Source organism: Procambarus clarkii, chromosome 89 (genome assembly GCF_040958095.1).
Source record: "Procambarus clarkii isolate CNS0578487 chromosome 89, FALCON_Pclarkii_2.0, whole genome shotgun sequence".
In the NCBI taxonomy this organism is placed as follows: domain Eukaryota; kingdom Metazoa; phylum Arthropoda; class Malacostraca; order Decapoda; family Cambaridae; genus Procambarus; species Procambarus clarkii.
In genome coordinates this window covers 6,997,220-7,017,271 of record NC_091238.1, presented here as the reverse complement: position 1 = coordinate 7,017,271, position 20,052 = coordinate 6,997,220, and the positions used below count along the sequence as shown (strand labels likewise).

At 41.6% G+C, this 20,052-nt stretch overlaps 1 protein-coding gene across 9 annotated transcripts; it reads right to left on the bottom strand.

Moving 5' to 3' along the window:
• Positions 1–1,450: 1,450 nt before the first annotated feature.
• On the bottom strand, positions 1,451–18,301 carry mms4 (Methyl methanesulfonate sensitivity 4). 9 transcript variants are annotated; one of them, XM_069317872.1, is made up of 11 exons: positions 18,281–18,301; positions 17,568–17,682; positions 12,734–12,906; positions 11,720–11,823; positions 9,674–9,871; positions 9,007–9,162; positions 7,719–7,897; positions 5,956–6,084; positions 5,063–5,194; positions 3,861–4,050; positions 1,451–1,680 (listed from the first exon to the last, which is right to left on the bottom strand). In XM_069317872.1, exons 2-11 carry the CDS (start codon positions 17,618–17,620, stop codon positions 1,507–1,509), a joined length of 1,488 nt encoding a protein of 495 aa, XP_069173973.1. In that variant the 5' UTR covers positions 17,621–17,682; positions 18,281–18,301; the 3' UTR covers positions 1,451–1,506. The 9 variants fall into 9 exon arrangements, with proteins under 9 accessions (XP_069173973.1, XP_045623197.1, XP_045623196.1 ...); XM_045767241.2 differs by lacking the exon at positions 18,281–18,301 and adding an exon at positions 17,818–18,116; XM_045767240.2 differs by lacking the exon at positions 18,281–18,301 and adding an exon at positions 17,935–18,116.
• Positions 18,302–20,052: the final 1,751 nt, after the last annotated feature.

Here is a 20,052-nt window from a genome sequence, read left to right as displayed (position 1 = left end):
CTTGAATGTGGTGATCATGTCCCCCCTAACTCTTCTGTCTTCCAGCGAAGTGAGGTTTAATTCCCGTAGTCTCTCCTCGTAGCTCATACCTCTCAGCTCGGGTACTAGTCTGGTGGCAAACCTTTGAACCTTTTCCAGTTTGGTCTTATCCTTGACTAGATATAGACTCCATGCTGGGGCTGCATACTCCTGTGTGTGTGACTATCAAAGAGCCAATGCTCAACCCCTACCAGGTGTACAATGGACCCCATGCTATTATTATATGCCCATGTTCATATATACTCATTGCATCTCTAAACTCTGTAACCAACCATTTTCCAGTGTTATCTTCTCTGATTAGGTTCAGTTAGGGTCTCGGCAGGTGATATTCGTGTTTTTTCCTATATTTATAGTTCTTTGGAACTTTGTCCTAGCACATAAACTCTCTTCCTTTTTGAAAAGAACATGACTGTCCTGGTCCAGTCAGCTTGAGTCTTTGCTTCACAATTAGAAGGATGCTGCCTATTCTCCATTTCTGTGCTTTTTAGCTGCTCATGTGATGGTTCAGAAGTGCCTGGCATCCTATCCCACCCACCCCCTCCTCTTGGTGCAGATCCTATAGAAAAATTCAACACTACAGGATTCACTAGTCAATGTAACAAGAACATAATTCAAAATACAATGACGAGATATAAAGAACCAGTGCTGTATAGTGTATATAATAAAAATATATCAACACAAACATTGCTCACATTCTGTAACTATATTTTAGGTAATTACAAATTCCTGACACCTCTCCTCTTTTTACCAATTCATTTTGTTGGGGACAGACAGTCTGTATAATATACATTAGGTTTATATCGAGGTCCTCCCAAGGTCACATCACTGACCCTTTCCAGGATGCAACCTTGCAACAAGCTGAATAACTCCCAGGTACCTATTTACTGCTAGGTGAACAGAGGCATTCAATGATAGGATACATGACTAACGTTTTCTGTCCCACCTGTGGGAGCCGGTTGGCCGAGCGGACAGCGTGCTGGACTTGTGATTCTGTGGTCCTGGGTTCAATCCCAGGCGCCGGCGAGAAACAATGGGCAGAGTTTCTTTCACGCTATGACCCTGTTACCTAGCAGTAAAATAGGTACCTGGGTGTTAGTCAGTTGTCACGGACTGCTTCCTGGGGGTGGAGGTCTGGTCAAGGACCGGGCCGCGGGGACACTAAAGCCCCGAAATCATCTCAAGAACCACCTGGAGATTCAAAATCAAGAAGCTAGAATAAACCCAACTGTATTACCGAAACCTTATACTCATTGTTACTGTCTGATCAGACAATATATGTAGATGTAAACAAAATTCTGAAGATTACACAATGACCCAGCTAAATTTTCAGCACACCAGGAACACACATTCCTTAATTTTGATTGCACTACAGGAACATGTATTGTACTTTCAAGGTAAAGGATAAAGTAAGTAACTTAAAAATATTTATTGACTGAAGTGCATATGCAGCCACCATTTCTCCAAGATTCATGTTTGTGCTAGATTTGCTTCTGGATCTGTTGTTGTAAAAAATAAATGAATCTTCTTAGAGAGTTCTGGACCAATTCTCCTTGTGGATGCAAGAGGACCAGCTCCCCGTCGAACAGGGATATCTGCAAGCAGCAGTGATGCTTCTCGGAACGTTTGGCATTTCCTGTATGACTGTAAACAAAGTTCATGATCGTAAGTATTTGGATCTAAAATAATTTATATACTGTATATATATATTGAAAACAAGCCTACAGGTAAGCTACTAAAGGTTACCTGCACCAACTGCCATCAGGTGACAACACCATACACACACCTCCAAATGCCACACTCGAGTCCCTTCATATAAACTCCTGGCTACATCCCATGTCAGCAGGTGGGAGATACCTTTTAAGTACTGTACTTAAGGCTCAGCTTATAAGCAGTGCTTAGCATAAGGATATGTTTGCACATCTTCAAGCAATCCTGTTTATTTTCTAACCTGTTTTTCAGGTTTTTTCCAGTGTTTTTTTTGAGCATGGGCTCACATGACACATGGAAGTACTGTACAGTGAAAGATACATAAGGTATCTTTCTTTATGACAGCAGTATGAGATTGCCGGCACTCATTTTGTTTTTTTTTCCAACTCTTCGTTATCTTCCTTTAGTCTTGGTCAGGGTGGTCCTGTTCTTTTTGTCTTCTGATATTTCTTGACCAGCATCTCATGCCTAATACTGTCACCTCACATCATCCGACGCTTGTGACACGGCTGTTGCTTGCGTTCAGTATCAATACTACTTTGATGCTGTTCTTCAGGTTGTCTCATACATTTTTTCACCTTCGACCTGCTCATGTTCCTTCCGTGTCATTCTGGTCTCGTGACAGGGTTTTGGTGTTTCTTTCCTTGCCTTAATTCAAGGTTTCCTCTTTGGCTCATGATGTTTTTCTCGAGGCAGTGTCCTTGTTGGCCCTCGCTGCCGTGTAGGCAATCTTCATGCTCCTCTGTAGGGGAGGTGGGGGGGGAATAGAGGTTTTGTTCTTTTGGCCCTAGTGGGCATTTTGTTTGCAATCTTCTCCTTTTCTGTCAAGGAATGAGACAGTTAATTTCCAGAGAGATCCTTTGGTTATTAATGCTTAATTGTTCCATATGCTGGTGCATCACCTGGTGTGTCTGGTGGCAGAGCTTTGCTGTTATTTACAGGCTGCCAATTATGCTTGGATTGACACATTGTGGGTTCATCTGGTTTACTTGGTACCCTGTTCCAAGGCTCGCATTTTTCAGGTTGTCTGCAGTGTCATGAAGTGTAGTCAGCCTGCAGTCTACCTTTGGTCCCAGGAAGTTCACAAGTATGCCACCTTGGTAGCGGTCATTTCCAACATATCCTAGGTTGATATTCAGGCTAGGGTTTGGGCTTTTAACAGGGTTCTGGTGGCCTGATATTTGATTAATGTTTCTGGTCCCAGTCATGTGTTGCCCTGGGTTGTGTGTCAGCCTGGATTCTCTCCTTTGTCTTAGTATCTGCCACCTCTCCGCTTCCCTGGTGAGTCCTGAGTTTTTGGTCTCCCTAAAGCTTCAGGGAGCTACTGGGGTGCTTCCCTAGAAGCTCAGCATTCAATATAATGAAATACCTCTTGCTGTTAGAACCCAAGTTCTACCTGGGTTCTACAAATCAGAACTCTGATTCCCTCCAACTTCATCGGTGGGTTGTTCGTCAGCTTCAGAATTGATCAGTGCATTTGGCTGTGGGCTGGACTGCCTGGTGGCAACTATCAAAACTAGCTTGAACTGGCTAGTACTAAGTGACTAATGTTTTGTTTCAAATATTTGCAGAGCTGTTTGACAGTTTCGAGACTGTTTTCTGTTAACCCTCTAGATGTCTGTAAAGGTTTGTTGACTTTCTGGATTCTTTCCCAGTGGTGGTGGTGGTGAATTGTCACTTGCTCTCTCTGCTGCAGTTCTAGCTCTGGTCTCTGATAGACCAAACAGAACTGAGACTGATTTGACCCTTTAGGTGGAGTAACATCAGCAAGATAGCTTCAAGGAGCCACTGGGGCTCTACCAAGAATGAGGAGGTTTTCATTACATTCAATGGTGAATTTTGTTTTAATATTTACTCAAGTAGGAGTACAGTATCTTTAATAAAGTACATATTCAGGTATATTTCATGCAACATTTAAATTAATAAAAATTGCCATTGTACATTGACATCAGGTCATCAATCTGCATTGATGACCTGATGTCATCAATATTTTGTAATGGAAGTAAAAGCATCTCCTGCAACCAAAATTCTTAAGAAAAAATGTTCCATTTGAGCAGGAGTACAGTACTTTACATAGAATTTAATTTATTAAATTGTCAACAGCTTTGTCTTACCTCGAGTAATATTTGAGGAGAGGGGTGTTCCCGAGCAATAGCCTGAGCGACTTCTACTCCAACATTGTTAAACTGTCGAAGCTGTTGGTGCCAGAGCTTTAATAACCCAACTCCTGATCTATCTATCTTCACAGTGTTGGTATTGTTACCTTCAGCATACCATGAAAATGTTGTTTCTCCTTTCTCACGTCTGTAGGGCAAAATAAAATTACTGACAACACATTTCTGGACAGCCGGCAAAGGCAAGAACTTTCATTGATCCATCAATCAACATTTTTCATGTACACACTACATCTATATAAGCTTTGAAATTTAAAGTTATCTGATACAGAATATCCTCAAAGGTGACGAGTTAATAGCCTCTTTGTGGTTCATGTTCTGAGTCAATATTAAGATGATGCCCACAAAAAAGTTAAAATTACAAATCAAAATTGCACTTGGACATTTATGATGACGAGTCAAACACGTTACAGTACTGAACCAACAACCTCTTCAAATGAAATGAAACTTTTTAATTCACCAAAAATCCACAAAGGTGTGGAAGACCATCCACCTTCTACCCATTTGTTGAAAGTACTCAAACTAAATAGCACAATCAACTCCCAGATATAATCCTTCCATTTCAATACGTTATGTAGTTTCACACTACTGTGAATATCATCTTGCTAGAAGGAACTAATTTAATCATGTTACTACATGCTTGACTTGGGCAGGTCTAGTACCAGAGGGAAATAGGCAAAAAGAGGAGGACTGCATGTTGGATACTTTCAGCCATTCGGTTTACAACCAGGTACTCAATTACTGCTGGGAGAATAGGAGCCAACAGTTGAGGAACAGTGCATAAGCATACTTTCTTACCCAGGACTCAAATTCAGCCACTGACACAGTTGTTGCAAGATAAACTCCTGACCCTTAGTTCATCGATTTGATCTATGCATTATTTCTCATATGGAGTGTTAAAAATCCTTGTTCACATTTTTAAATGTCATTCTTACACAAATATATGCTATAGTACTTTACAGTCCTCCTCAGATTTTACTTCTCTCCTTAACTTAGTGTTATCTATAAACATTGACAAGCATAAGCTCACACACACTAAACTGTCATTCACAGACATTAGAAACAGCACTGGGCCTATAACCAAGTCTTGCAAGACTCACCTTACCAAATGTACAACAAAAGCAAACAAGAGGAAAATTTACTTGAAAGGTGTTTCAGCAACAGCTTTGGTAACTTGCAAGATAAAGCTAGCTACTTTATTTGCATCTTCCAGTAATCTATGATTGAGACCACACTCCAACTGTGCAGTCACAAGTGCAGTCTCTATGTCAACTCTGAAAGAAATTAATAAATTTTAAGATATTATGCACCACACAGAGTTATTGGTCAACTTTAATTTTTGTATTGACTATTTTTGCATGTAAATACCTAGGTGTAGTTACAGGATGAGAGCTACGCTCATGGCCATTACTCTCCATGCCTCTCTGAGGGGGCCAGGTTCTGGCTTGTAGTCCCTGGTAGGCCCACAGAACTCCACACACATGACTTATGCCAAAGTCCGACATTAGCATATCAGCCTAGTAAGCTCCAAGGAGCCGAAGGAGCTACCCCCAGAAAAGAATTTTTGAAAACAAAAAAAAAAATCAGCTGCAAGAACAAGAGAACATAGATTCAAACAAAGGAAACAAAGTTTCCAAAAAAACATCAGAAGGTTCACTTTTGCAGCAAACAGTAGTTAATGGTTGGAATAAGTTTTGGCCTCTACCAGTGAGAAGTGGTAGAGGCCAAAACTGTCAGTAGTTTTAAAATGTGTTATATGACAGAGTGCTGGGAAGATGGGACACCATGAGCATAGCTCTCATCCTGTACCTACACTGAGGTAATTACAAGAAAAACATGACTGCCCTTGCAATAGGGTCTGAATTTCTCAAAAATATATCATAAACAAAATATATCATAAACAAAGTCGATTTTGCAATTTGTAGTACATTACATTTGCTAGTACTCTATAAATACATTGTTTTGAATAATGTTTACAAATAAAATATGAAGATTAGCAGAGCATATTATGAGTTGCATGTTTATCGTACTTTACCTACTCACAGAAGTTGTGGCAAGTGTGGGAAATTCACTACCAGATTTTTTTTTCCTCCCTTTTGCTGGCTTCGTAGTTTGTCCCAATACAGCAGACCTGAAGTTTTGTTGCTTACCAGTCTTTTGACTTCTGAAGTTTAAAAAATGTTTCATATTAGAAGTATGATAATAATAATACTATATAATGAATTATAATAATATTCTAGTTGGTGAAATCTAATCATATTTATCTATGACATTTTTCTACTACATACATATACCCCCAAAAATGTATGTTCATGTATCATGGCAGTGATTGTAGAATTGTACTGGGTTTAGACTACCTCCACCTGCAATGTTACCTATGGTAGACTGCTAGCAGGTGCTACCTTAAACAGTATTTGCCAGAGCAGTGGTACACTTACCAAAGGCAGCTCAATGAGATATGGGCCTCAGGTAATGATGGCCTACCTCAGACAAGTATTCCAAAGTTAGTTATTTTACTGGGTCATGTGTTCTCCCAAACAGTTCTTGGGCAGAAAGAACAGTAAGAATTTATATGATAGTGCTAACAACATTTTAGGATATCATTAAGGAGTTGTAATGTGTCTTATGGGAGAAGGCTTCACTAAAATGGACTAAATGGTTAACAAAAGTTTATTCACCGAACTAAACACTAATACCTTTATATTGTGGTCATGCAAATCTACTAGGAACTGATCATGAAGGAATGGCCTCACTTAACACTGTTACTAACTACCCAATTACTCACTACTGCTACAGTACCCAATCACTGCAAACAATTGCTTTGTATTATTTCAGTAGTATGTAGAGAACAGAGCTGAATAAAGCTGAATTATAGTATAGTATTCAAGTCTCAATCTATTCTCATTAACTTGCAAGCCTTTAAAATAAGCTCTTGCAGAGGTGTGAGAAACAGTGAAAAAGGTTTGAAAAGAAAATTAAAGAAGAATGAAGACATGTGAAGGTGATAAACAAGAGTAGATGGAAAAAATGGAATATGAATAAAATATCCCTGCAAAATGTCCCTGCAAAATGTCCCTGCAAAATATCCCTGCAAAATGTCCCTGCAAAATGTCCCTGCAAAATATCCCTGCAAAATGTCAATGAACAACAACTTAAGAGTTTTTGTTAATGTGCTGTCTACACCCTGGGCTTAATTAAGAATATTTTACAGTATCACACAAGCTCCAGTATGATCTGACAAGAATAGTTTGAAATATTTCCTGCTGGGTTGATGGAGAATGATGACCTGTTCCAACTGTTGTAAATGTTCCAACTGTTGTAAAACCCATCCAGAGGCAAGTAGGATCAAGGCCTAGGGATCTACCAAGTGAGAGAGCTCAGAAATAAATGTTGGATGGGGGACAGCAAACTATTAACAAGCAAAGAAGAGGTAGAGAAAGATGTATATAAGTTTATATAAATACATATGCTCTACATATGTATGTTCATATAAATACATATGCTCTCCATATGTATGTTCATATCAAATATGCGTACTATATAGAAAAAGGACAGGTTGGCATTTTTGCTTTTAGGAAGACTGCACCAACAGTGATGTTTGTGCAGTACTGCAAGATATATTGGAATATCACTCTCAATGGGCTGTGATTGCAAGACTTCTTTGATACCGTTTGTATCACATAAATCAATATTTAAACATTAAAAATGCTAGAAATTTCATTATAAAGTTGGAAACAAAATACAATAAAAGCTTAACTCCCAAAGGTTATCAGCCTTGAACGTAACATATAAACTAACCTTAAATATTCATCAACGCTACAGACAACAAGTGTCAAATTTGCCCCGTTGAGTTTTCTTTTCCAGAGGCGGCACTGATGACACAGGCCCTCCATACCATCTTCATACACTTGCTGTTTAATTAGTTCAATAAAATCACTTATAGGAATTACAACCACTGCTTCTTCTGCTTGTGTTTCCTGTAAGGATAAATACCTATAAACATATAATAACAAATTCATATATCAGTAATAACAATTAAACAAATATTAAAGTGAGTAATAAACATTTATAATACTGCAGAAAATAGATCATGATATGAAAATTAACAACACAACCAACACCTATGAAAAAGAAAGGAAATTAGTGATGTTTTGCTCTGTTCTGGAACTTTAAATGCAATTTAAGCATTAAGTGTGACATTTATTACAGCAAATCTATCTCTGGGTTTGTAAAAAAAAAACTTTTGAGTAATACACTTGGCACTTCCTGAGGCAAGAGCCTATTCACCTCAAGGTAAAATTAGGAATAGTCAAAGGTCAATAATACACCCCAACCTGGTGCAAACCCCTCAACCTCTACCTATCAAGTCATACTGGTGCTAAGGACACACTGGACACACTCACTCCAGCTAAAAAATTCAGACAAAAAATGTAACTGCTTACCACAAAAAAAACAAAAAACTTATCCTAGTGCAACTTGGTAGCAGAGATCATCAGCTGTGCTCTGGCAAATTATCAAACAATCACTTGTGTACAGATGTTGTAGTGGTAGTACCCCAGTTGATTGACAGTTGAGAGGCAGGACCAAAGAACCAGAGCTCAACCCCTCACAAGCACAACTAGGTGAGTACAGCTAGGCGAGTACTGTCCATCAGCAGGTGATATTACCTCACACAACACTGCCATCTCACTCCACCTCAAAATTTGTCCTGTCTCTCCTCAGCAACAATGACTCATTGGGACAAGGTCCACTTCATTCTTTTGCCCATGGTGACGCCTTTGTATTTTTTCAGCATAACCTTTCATTTATGACCAAGAATGAGTCAAAGGATTTTTGAGGTTTTTAACAGTGACCCGAGTCTGGTTACTATATTCTACACAACATACAGTACTCTGTCTTGTGGTTCCTCTATGTCAGTATCTATGAGGGTACCCTCCTCAGAGTAGATAACAGTAGTATTTCCATAATATTATGGAAATACTACAGGCGTCATTTACTCGTCTTTACTCGTAATATTACTCACACCATAATAACTAAACTATTAACAATTTGTGAAATGAAGTGATAATACCTAAAATAAACAGACCTGAAGAGTGAGTGGATCAACCCTCAATATTGTCACTGTCGTCGGTACGGGGGAATCGATAACTCGGTAGCGAACTTCTGCAGTTTGTAAATGGCTGATGACTTGACTTCCTTCTGCAAGTTCTAAGAGTTGACGATCTAGCTGAACTATCACGTGCTAGTGATATAAAACCAATGAAAAATTATACATTTTACACTGCTCACTTAATAATCTGTCAAGCCAATATGAATCAATACAGTAAATGAATATACCCTAGTGTGTGCTTATGCTCCTATAAATAATCAGTTACAAGAAGAAAGATCCTTGTGCAGAGTGACTGTCAATAAGTTAGATACAAAGAAGGGAATGTATTGAGGAACATTTGGAAGCTCAAATGACAAATCCCATAGAGAATTCTTAGTACAATTATGTACAATGCTTTTTTCTTACAATCACTTATCTAACTCATAGATGCATTAAAAGACAAAATTAAGGGTTTGGAAATTAACAGAAAACATCCAAAAATTATTGTGACATTAGATTAAAGATAAAGGAAATAAAAAATAAAATGAGAATGAATTAAATAACGCTGCTGAATTCTGACCTACAAGACGTACTGGCCAAGTTAAGAATTATGATACAGCAGATGTACAACCTACACTGGACAACACCAACAACTTCCTCTCACCTTCATGCATTCTCCAGGCTTCATGGCACGTTTGGAGGCTTTCTCTGCCTCTTTCTGAGCCTTGGCCTCGGCTTTTTCAGTAGCCCGTCTCTGTTTCTCGGCTTCTCGGAAAATCCGCTTAGCTTCTTTATCTTCTTTAGGATTGTCCAATCGCAACTTCTTTTTAGGATGGCAGGTGGTGACAGCATTTTTCTCTCTCTGTTAATTAAAATAAAAATTAAATAATTAAAAAATTCCTGATTCTTTTCTACAAATTAATAGTCAGGGATTAAAATATGTATAATAATGAAAATGCAATATTTATATGAATTCTAATATAAATACAAAAATCAACCCGATAAGTTTTGTTCACATTAGGATGATTAGAGGAGGCACGTCTTCTTGTAACGAATAACATGAAATATTATTCGCAACTGTGACTACCAGAAGCCAGAGTCAACAAGAAAGCCACCTTGATATAGAAATCTTCAGCTGAGGGTACACAAAGAATTGAGGCAAGGACAAAAAGGCAAAGACCCAATCCAAGGACAAAGTATGCTCAAGAGAAACAGGCTCTGGACAACCTAAATAATAACAAAAAAAAAATCCCAAAAGGAAACAAGAGAGGCTCTACTAAAGTAGAGTGGTAAGAGGCAACAGTACAGTATTGGGAATAAAATAACAGGACAGGACATAACTACTCTCAAAAACACTGGTAACTGATGAAAAGAAAGGAAATACTGCCAAGCTATCCCTCACTGGTGCCAGAAAGGATGCAAATGCAACACAAAAAGAACTGTTTCCTGATGTTCCCAAACAGCTGAAAAACTCCATATGCAAAGGTAGGTGGATAGACTTTAACCCTTCAGGTACATTGGACAATCAATCATCTGAGAGAGGCAAAATCCCAGGAATGGTAGAGGACAGAACAATGAAAGAGAAGGGCTGAGAACCAGGGTTGAACTAACAACAGAGCTAGCAGAATGGCACGACTCTCAAATGTCTGCAATATGATAAACACAGGAGGAGCTGGATCAGGGAAAAGAGCTAAAGGAAATCCCATCAATTCCAATCCATGTGAAAAGTGTCCATTGTAAATGCTCTATGATCAGGCAACAGAGCAACAAAAAAGCATTTGGTAGTTCCTTGCCAAGAAAAAGATGTCCACCTAAGGAAGGCTGAAGCATCAGCAGCTGGAGCACTCAAAAACAGAGCTTGATCAGTGCCTTTTCAATCCTGAAGACTTGATCTGCAAGACATCTGAACCAGACAACCTAAATCTGCTTCCAAAGAGAGAATCCAGCAAAGCCTCTGTGCAAGCTGAAAACGAAGTCCATCAACACTGATGTTTCAGGACATTGAACAAATGGAATATATTAAGTGACGTGGTGGAGGCAAACACTATACACAACTTTAAATGTAGATACACTATAACAAGAGCTCAATAGACTCTGGAACACATACACCGGTCAATTAAAGGTTGAGAGGTGGAGGATCAAAGCCCACATATGGAGGAATGAACACAGCTCAGGAAAGTGCTGACCCTAAATTCAACAGAAAGAATGCTGGATTGTCATGATTCTAGTCCTATAGGGACTTTAGCGACCTTGTATTCAGGACCATCCAAGCAGAATAGCTCAGAAAAACAGCAAACCCACTGGATAAACATAAGATTGTAAAAAAAAAAAATCAAAATTATGACTAAAAATAGTGTTAATTTAGATATAAATTGAATAAATGTCATATTAAAGTGTGAATCACAAAATTATTAAACCACACTGATTAATATATATCAAGTGTGGACTAAAAATGTTTGAAACTGAACTTTAGTCCAACAGTGTGAGTTATCTTCCAAGTAAAATCAACTGATTATACATCAAACAAACTGATACTGTACAATAATGCATAAATCTGTAATAAATGTTTTAAACCAAACATTTTTGGCATTCATTTTCAGTGAAGGCTAAGCTCTTCAAATAATTAATGAATAATACATAGTTAATATACAGATCTTAAACAATTCATAGTTTGTATTATCCTATGACAACTGCTTCATATTCTAATTACCATTTCCAGATCCTTGCCACCTGTAGCTCTAGAGCAAGGTTCCAGGAGAGTGAATTCATGGATATCTGGCAATTCCTCATCAAAATCATCGGGTATTTGAAAAGCTGTGAAACAGTAAACAATATTGCGGTTAATTTTGATCTTCAATGTAATATTACTTTACACACTTCCAAGGCATTATTAAAGTTAAAACACTTCTAAGCATACTAAGTTAACTAAAATTGAGAATTAATGATAATCAAATTTTTTAGTTTGAAACTGAAAGGTGTGTACACAATGTTATATAGATACCTGGAATTTATATTTAATAAAGGATGGTAGAGGGAAAAATTTAGACAGGAAGAGTAGTAGGTAGTGCTCAGATTGCCTTGGTGAATGGCAAGAAGTCTGCAAGGAGTCTACATGATGGGATGTAGTATTAACCAAAGATATTTAAGAATGATTGAAAATTGCATAAGGCTAATTGTCCCATATGAAGCAGCTCCTATTTATGAGCGAGACTAAAGTTTGAGATTTAAATTAGAGCAACAGAGTTTATTAATACAATCAACTTATTTTTAATTAGAAGAGGACATAGACAAAGCAAAATATTTATAATATATGAGAAGTGAGCCAAGCTATGTAGCTTCCTTACAGCATGACTTTAATAAAACTGCCCACAATACCCAATTTTACACAAATATTTTCCCAAAACCCATCCAGACCCTCCCTGCTCTTCCAAACTGTACTGAGTAACAGAGATGGTTTCTACTATGTTATTGCAGTCCATGAGAAGCACAAGTGTTTGTGGATAAAATTTGTATAATTATGCTTGACAACTTGGTTCAATGTGCACATTTCATAAAGTACTAAAAGTGCTGAAAGTACCTTCACTTTAATATGATGTATTTTAGGCAATATATAAGACTCATGTAAAAGGCTCCATGCACTTGATCCAAACCTTTTCAAACAAGAAACCACAAACAAAAATGTAAACACTTGACTGAAAGTGAGAGCGAGTTGTAATTAACAAACCTTTTTGTCTTTTTAACACTTCGCTAATGACATGAGGTTCATCATCTTCAGTTGCCTTTTCTTTGTCTTCATTACAGTTACTGTCCTCATCAGAGCTCAATGTATGAACACGTGGCTTAACTTGCAGAGGTTGCAGCAGTAATGGATTCAGACGGGACCTCAGATCAGGAAGGCTGAAATGCAAACACATGCTGAGCTTTCCCAACAAAATTTGGCTACCAAATAATCTAATACAAAATCATGCCTATTTAATATTCATACATCATAACTTGAGATTAAATATACACGTACATAAAATCAAGCACTGAATGTAACAAAACGTTCCATTCTGGATGGCCACTCAGTTGTTCCTTGGAGCTTAAGCACCCAAGCTTTCAGAAAGTACCAGTTCCTGAGACATATGCAGGAACTATGACTAGAATTTGGCTCATTCAAATGGTCAATGGGAAAACAAAGATCAAAGATAGATAAAAAAAAAACAGCATTGAATGTAATGAAACGTTATTTTTTGGGTGAGCCCCTTAGGCTCCCTGGAGGTATCAGACTGGTATACGCCATATTAGTCTGGGGCTTCAGTCAATGGAGTTTTGAAACCAGGGACCACTAGCTAGAACATGGCATTCCCCTCAAAGAGGTGCAGGGAGCAATAGCCCTAGGAAAAAAAACTTGAATTTGGGGGTATTACATCTGCCATCGACTGGGTTAGCACCCAGAAAGGTAGGCATCTGTAAACAACCCCTCCCCCCCCCCACTTGATAGGAAACTGCAAAAAAAAAAAAAAGACCAAACAGTGAAATAGAACTCCCCAAAAGAAAACAAGCAAACGTCGTTCACCAACCCATTAAGATTTCAACTTAGATTCAACAGAACAGAAGAAGTTGTTAAACACATGGGGCAAAATCTTACTGAAGCGACCATACGAGTCATAAATACTCATACTCCGCTCAAGTAAAACAAGCAAGCAACACTTAGTTGGTCAGCCAGAGACTTATGCCCCACACAGGAATATCCCTGCACCCCCCCCCCCCCAAAAAAAATGCGCTGCTTGTTTGCACAGCTCTCCAGGGAGAGGGAGGGGGAGGGGACAGCCCCGGACCCTTGTGCTGGCTGCCCACACCTCAGTTCAGAGTCTGAGCATCAAAAACAAAATGAAACCACTGACCAGAGGGAGGGAAGATGCCAGGGAGCCTATGTGGCTCACCCAGAAAATGGCATTTCATTACATTCAACACTGGTTTTCTGTGGGAAGCCCCCTTTGGCTCTCTGGAGCTACATAACCAGAGATAGGTATAAAACCAGCATTGAATGTAATGAAACACCATTTTCTGGGTGAGCCCCAGAGGCTCCCTGGAGCTATCGGGCTAATATGCGAATTGTTAGACCGGAGTAGTATTCTATGGAATTCAGCCTACCGGGGACCACAAGCCAGAATCTGGCACCCTGAGAGAGGAGCATGGAGCAATGACCCTGGACATCCTCCTCCCCTGCGTTCGGGGGTTTTCCTTATCTGCCATCGATCGGGGTTAGGCACCCAGAAAGATAAGCATAACAAAACAGACCCCACGTGGTAAGAAAATTGGAACTGAAAACTGAAATGTGAGGCAGAACTCCCTCCATTCCCAGAGAAACAAGCAAATAAACAAACTTCACACTATCGCCACGTCACTCATCCGTGCAGCCTCCCCCCCAACCCCCGTACTAACAACGCCGGCGACCCAGCCACTTCAGTTCGGAGGCCAAGTATCAACCACACGAAAACTATCGACCAGAAAGAGGGAGGATTGTCAGGGAGCCTCTGGGGCTCACCCCAAAAATGGTGTTTCATTACATTCAATGTTGGTTTCCTGCGGGAAGCCCCTTTGGCTCCCAGCAGCTATATAATCAAAGATAAGGAAGTAGGGACTTACCCAGGAGGCAGCCACCACACACTGCTCAACGCAAAGTTGAGACAACTGACTGCAACCTGCGACCCAAAGCAACACAAGAACGCCCAAGGCCCAGGAACGTTAACCATATATCGGGTGGCCAGAACCGTGTTCGAACTCAAAAATCCCCGTGCCTGAATATCAGCCCAAGTCATGTTGCCAAACACGGCAGCCAACGCAGTAAACTTCCTAATGTCTTGGGCACGAAAATAAACCGCAGGCTGGCTAGACTTAACCCTGCGGACAACCTGGGAGACCTGAGCCCTGGAACAGGGAATGAGGGGAAACCCGGATCAACCTAAAGCCCATCCCCAGCAACAGAAGCCGAAGCGCACAGGTAACGGCGAAGAGCCTCAACCAAACACAAGACATGATGCAACCCCGGCCTGACCAACCAAGCATCAATTACCCAAGGACCCCTCCAGAAAGCAGCCATCTCATTCTTCGCCAGAAAAACAACAACCATCCATTCCATGAACATAGGAATGAACCAAGACAGGCTGTCCACCAGGACGTTGGACACTCCCTGGATACGAACCGCACGGAGAACTAAACCCTGAGAATCCAGCAGACGAGTCACCTGAAGCGACCAGCCCCAAAGAGCCAAGGACTGAAGAGAACACCTGCGTTTCAAACAAGGAACAACTGGAGCGCAGTCCGAATAAAGCCGGATCGAAGAGCCCCGAGTGACCAGAACCCTCCGCAGTAAAAGCCAAACTGCCTCAAACTTCCACACTGTGCTGTGGACCCAATGGAAGGATGGAGCCCATCGCCCCTGCCTGGCCTGGTGAGCGCTGGTCACAAAGACCCAGCCGAGAGATGAGGCATCCATGAACACATCGAGCGAGAGATCGGGGAGGCGCCAAGGCACTGAACCCTGAAAAGCCAGAAGAGGAAGCCGGCGATGCAGCAACCGACGCAAGGCCCACAGGGGTCGAACCCAGCAGTTGCAAGAGAGGCAGAAGGGACATCCCCGAAGGAACCAGAATAGACGCCGAAGCCAGAACCGACCTGGCGGGAAACCAGCACAGTGAAGTTCAGACTCCCGCACAACCACCCTAGCAACTGCTAAGTGACTCGGGACCCCCCCAGGAACAGCTGGAGGTGGGACTGCAGCCACAGCAATGCCACAGGGGGGACACACATGGAAGTGGTCCTAAAATCCCAAACAAGGCTGGGCTGGGAGCCCACACCAACCAGTCATCAAGGTAGGCCAAAACCCAAACATCTAGCAGATACAGACGGGCCACCACGAACTGAGTAAGATGTTTGAAAATGCAAGGTGTCAGAAGCCGGCCAATTGGAAGGCAATGAAAACAAGAAGCACACCACCCCACCACAAAACCAGTTCCTGAACCCTGGATGAATCGGGATGTGCCAACATGCGTCCCGGAGGGCCAGAGACACCATCCAACATCCCGGCCCCAAAAGGAGCCGGATCTAAGACAGAGGTCATCCGGAAGGAAGACAAGGAAACAAGCGGTTCAGATAGGACAAGTCCAGAATGAACTGGAGATCCGCACAGTCCCATTTTAGCACTGGAACAAGTGGGAAACCCACTTAAGGGACGAGGGCATTACGACCATGCCCAGGTGCACCCTCACCGAGATGACCCGACAGAGGCACGGGGGAAAGAAGCTAGCCCCAAGCCTCCGAGAGGAAGAGGAGAAGCCACCCAACGCCATCACAGGCCGGAAAATGAGACCCGAAATGCACAAGAATCATGGGACCAAGCGTGAGCAAACAGAGCCAGCCTCTCCACATCAATGGGGCGATCTGCGAAAGGGCTGACGCCCCCTCCAAGAAGCTGATTAGCGAGTAGAACGAACACTGCGATGACCAGACGAAGACAGCCCCGGAGGAGGCACTGGCACAGAACTAGGCACCAAAGGCCCATCTCGACATGCAGAAGCTGGAGACCCTGGCATGACCATAAAACCCGAGCCAAGCTCCAAGAAGTAGTCGGCAAGCCCTGGAACCCCAGAATGCACCCAATATGGGGATGAGGACACATGTGGTAACAGCATACTAGACCTTGTGCTAACAACAGATGAGGGGGTTATGATTGATAAAATTCTTGTAGGGGGAAAAGCTAACCCCTCATGCGACCACCATATTTTAAGATGGATTATGATTATAGAAACCCACATAAAGGTCAATGATGATGAATTTCTAGATTACCAGCGAGGTGACTATCAAGGAATATGAGGAACTGCAAACCATCTTCTGGAGGGAGCTGATGGGTACACATGGTACAGAAGCAGCATGGCAAAATTTCAAGAGGGTCATCATGCAACTCGTTCAAAAATATGTGCCAAAAAGATGGAAGACAAGAAAGACCTAGATGGATGAGACAGGTCATAAAATGACAAACAAAATCAGGGGCAAACAGCAGGGGGGACCTTTGACAAGCTGCCAGCATCCTGTCCTCATCAAGGTCACTGAAGTGTTAGTGGTCCTCAGATAAATTCAGGTACTGTACAGTATATCATTAGGTTAGGTTTTTTATTTATGTATTTATATATACAAGAGTTGTTACATTCTTGTACAGTCACTAGTACGCGTAGCATTTCGGGCAAGTCCTTAATCCTATATTGCTTGCAATACAACCCTGTGAAAAATCGTTTAACAACCAGGTACCTATTTTACTGTTGAGTTAAACAGAGGCTACACTTAAGAATTTGCGCCCAGTAAATCCTCCCCGGCCAGGATACAAACCCAGGACAAAACACTTGTGAAATGCCAGGCGAGTGTCTTAACCACTACACCACAGGTTGTGTTAGCTTGGGATTACATTTGATTACATAGGTTTTAAAATCTGTTGGGTGGCCGTCTTAGGTAGGTGTGACATATCCTGGCTCTGCCTTTATGTACAACACGTCAAAAGAACTAATAACATTACAACTAACCTGTCATCTGAATCATTGTCCGATGATGAGAGTACGTGAACACGAGACGCCATATTACATACAATAGTCAAATATTGTATAAGCTAAGCAGCATTCATCAGTTCTATATCATACCCTGAAAAATACAAAATAACTACATTTAAATTTTAATTAGTCCGATCAAAAGTGCTAGATACTTAATTCCTTCCATAAAGAAGTCAAAAGGAATACAAGTGGAGGCTTCTTTAAATATACATGTATACATGGTTACCTTGCCCACAAGTTACAGCCCGCTCCTGTGCCAGGTAAGTCCACTACGGGCTCACCATAGCCCGTGCTACTTGGAACGTTTTGTTCCCAGTAGCTGAATCTTAAATAACATGGTTACCTCCTCGTGATGACTACCGAGTTATCATGTGATGTGGTGCTCCTCATCACTCGCTAGTTAGGAGCTGTGTCCGGCCACTAGTTGAGGACACTTGGCCTGGGCCCTGGGTGAGGGAACTCTTATTGGTAGCTTAAGGGCGACTTGGCTTTGTTTGGGGAGAGAGAGACGCTCACTTTAACTCCCAAGAATTATTTTCATTTTCTTTGAGAACATTAATGCGGATACTAATATATTTTGATTTTGCGTTAATAGGTAGAGCTAGTACATACCTAAAGCCACTAATACGCACAGCGTTTCGGCCAGATATATATAGGGCAAACAATTTTTTTTTTATAAGAGTTCTTACATTCTTGTACAGCCACTAGCGTAGCGTTTCGGGCAGGTCCTTAATCATAATATTCAGAGTTGACAGGTACTACGATGAAGATAAAACTCAGGCAGGGAAAGATCCGGGCCAGAACAATACAAGACCAACTTGGACTAGGGACGTTAACCAACCCAAATACAAGACGGCAAGAACCCTGTCAGAGCACTAAAACATTCCAGCCCAGGACATGTTGGAGAAGACTGCCGTCAAAGCAGCGTACTTCCGAACATCATGGATCCAAGAGTAGCCCACAGGTTGGGTAGACTTAATGACATTGTAAACGACCTGAGAATTGCGAGCCATGTAACACGGAACCAAGGGAACAAGGTCAACCAACAACGCTTCAAATTAGAGAACCAGTGGCCCGCAGGTAGCGGCGAAGAGCTACCATCAGACAATAAATGACGCACCCTTGTCTAGTCACCCTAAGTATCAGTCATCAAAGGAGCCCTCTGAAAAATGAGCCCTCCCAGTTGTGTAACCGGACCCCGACCAGTTGTGTAACCGGACCCTGACCAGTTGTGTAACCGGACCCTGACCAGTTGTGTAACCGCAACCCTAGCAGGAATGAATCGAACAAACAACATCCCAAGCACAAACATACACGAACCGAAGCCCAACTATGCACAACCCGAAGCCCAAGTAATACCCCCGAAGCCCGACCAGTTTTGTAACTGGAGCCCGACCAGTTGTGTAACCGATACTCGAACAATTGTGTAACCAGACCCAGACCAGTTGTGCAACCGTAAGCCTAGCAAGTATACATCTCATCCAACCCCCACCAAGCTAAACAGTCGCAAAGCACAACCAAACTCCATTCGTAGCTCGACCAAACAAAAATCTCTTTAGCCCTACCTAAAACCCTCCACTTGCCCTAGAAACCAACTATGGAGCCAAAGCAAACAATTGAATTATATAAAAAAAACTTATTTCTAGCAAACATATAAACATAGAGCCCTAGCAAACAAACCTGGAGCACTAAAACACAAACAACCGCTGGAGCACAACCATGCACGAACCGAAGCCTGACCATGCACAACCCATAGCCCAAGTGACACCCCCGGAGCCCGACCAGTTATTTAACCGGAGCCCGACCAGTTATTTAACCGGAGCCCGACCAGTTATTTAACCGGAGCCCGACCAGTTGTGTAACCGAAGCTCGACCAGTTGTGTAACCAGACCCCGACCAGTTGTGCAACCGTAAGCCTAGCAAATATACATCTCATCCAACCCCCATAAAGCTAAACAGTCCCAGAGCACAACCAAACTCCATTCCTAGCTCGACCAAACAAAAATCTCCTTAGCCCTACCTAAAACCCTCCACTTGCCCTAGACACCAACTTTTGAGCCATAGCAAACAATTGAACTACATACAAAAAAAGAAACCTGGATTTCTAGCAAACATATAAACATAGAGCCCTTGCAAACAAACCTGGAGTACACAAACAACCACTGAAGCACAACCATTCACGAACCGAAGCCTGATCATGCACAACCCATAGCCCAAGTGACACCCCCGGAGCCCGACCAGTTATTTAACCGGAGCCCGACCAGTTATTTAACAGGAGCCCGACCAGTTGTGTAACTGGAGCCCCACCAGTTGTGTAACCGGACCCCGACCAGTTGTGTAACCACAAGCCTAGCATGAACGAACCAAACAACCTCTGGATCACAACCATGCATGAACCAAAGCCCAACCATGCACAACCCGAAGCCCAAATGACACCCCCAATTAAGCCCAACCAGTTATG

Excerpts from the sequence above, each read along its gene's own strand:
- mms4 (XM_069317872.1), bottom strand. The coding sequence starts at position 17,620 with ATGGCGTCTCGTGTTCACGTACTCTCATCATCGGACAATGATTCAGAT. Across the intron at positions 9,872-11,719 it reads GTGGCAAGGATCTGGAAATG|AGAGAGAAAAATGCTGTCAC; the intron begins GTAATTAGAATA and ends TTTAATTAACAG. Across the intron at positions 1,681-3,860 it reads CTCCTCAAATATTACTCGAG|TCATACAGGAAATGCCAAAC; the intron begins GTAAGACAAAGC and ends CTTTGTTTACAG.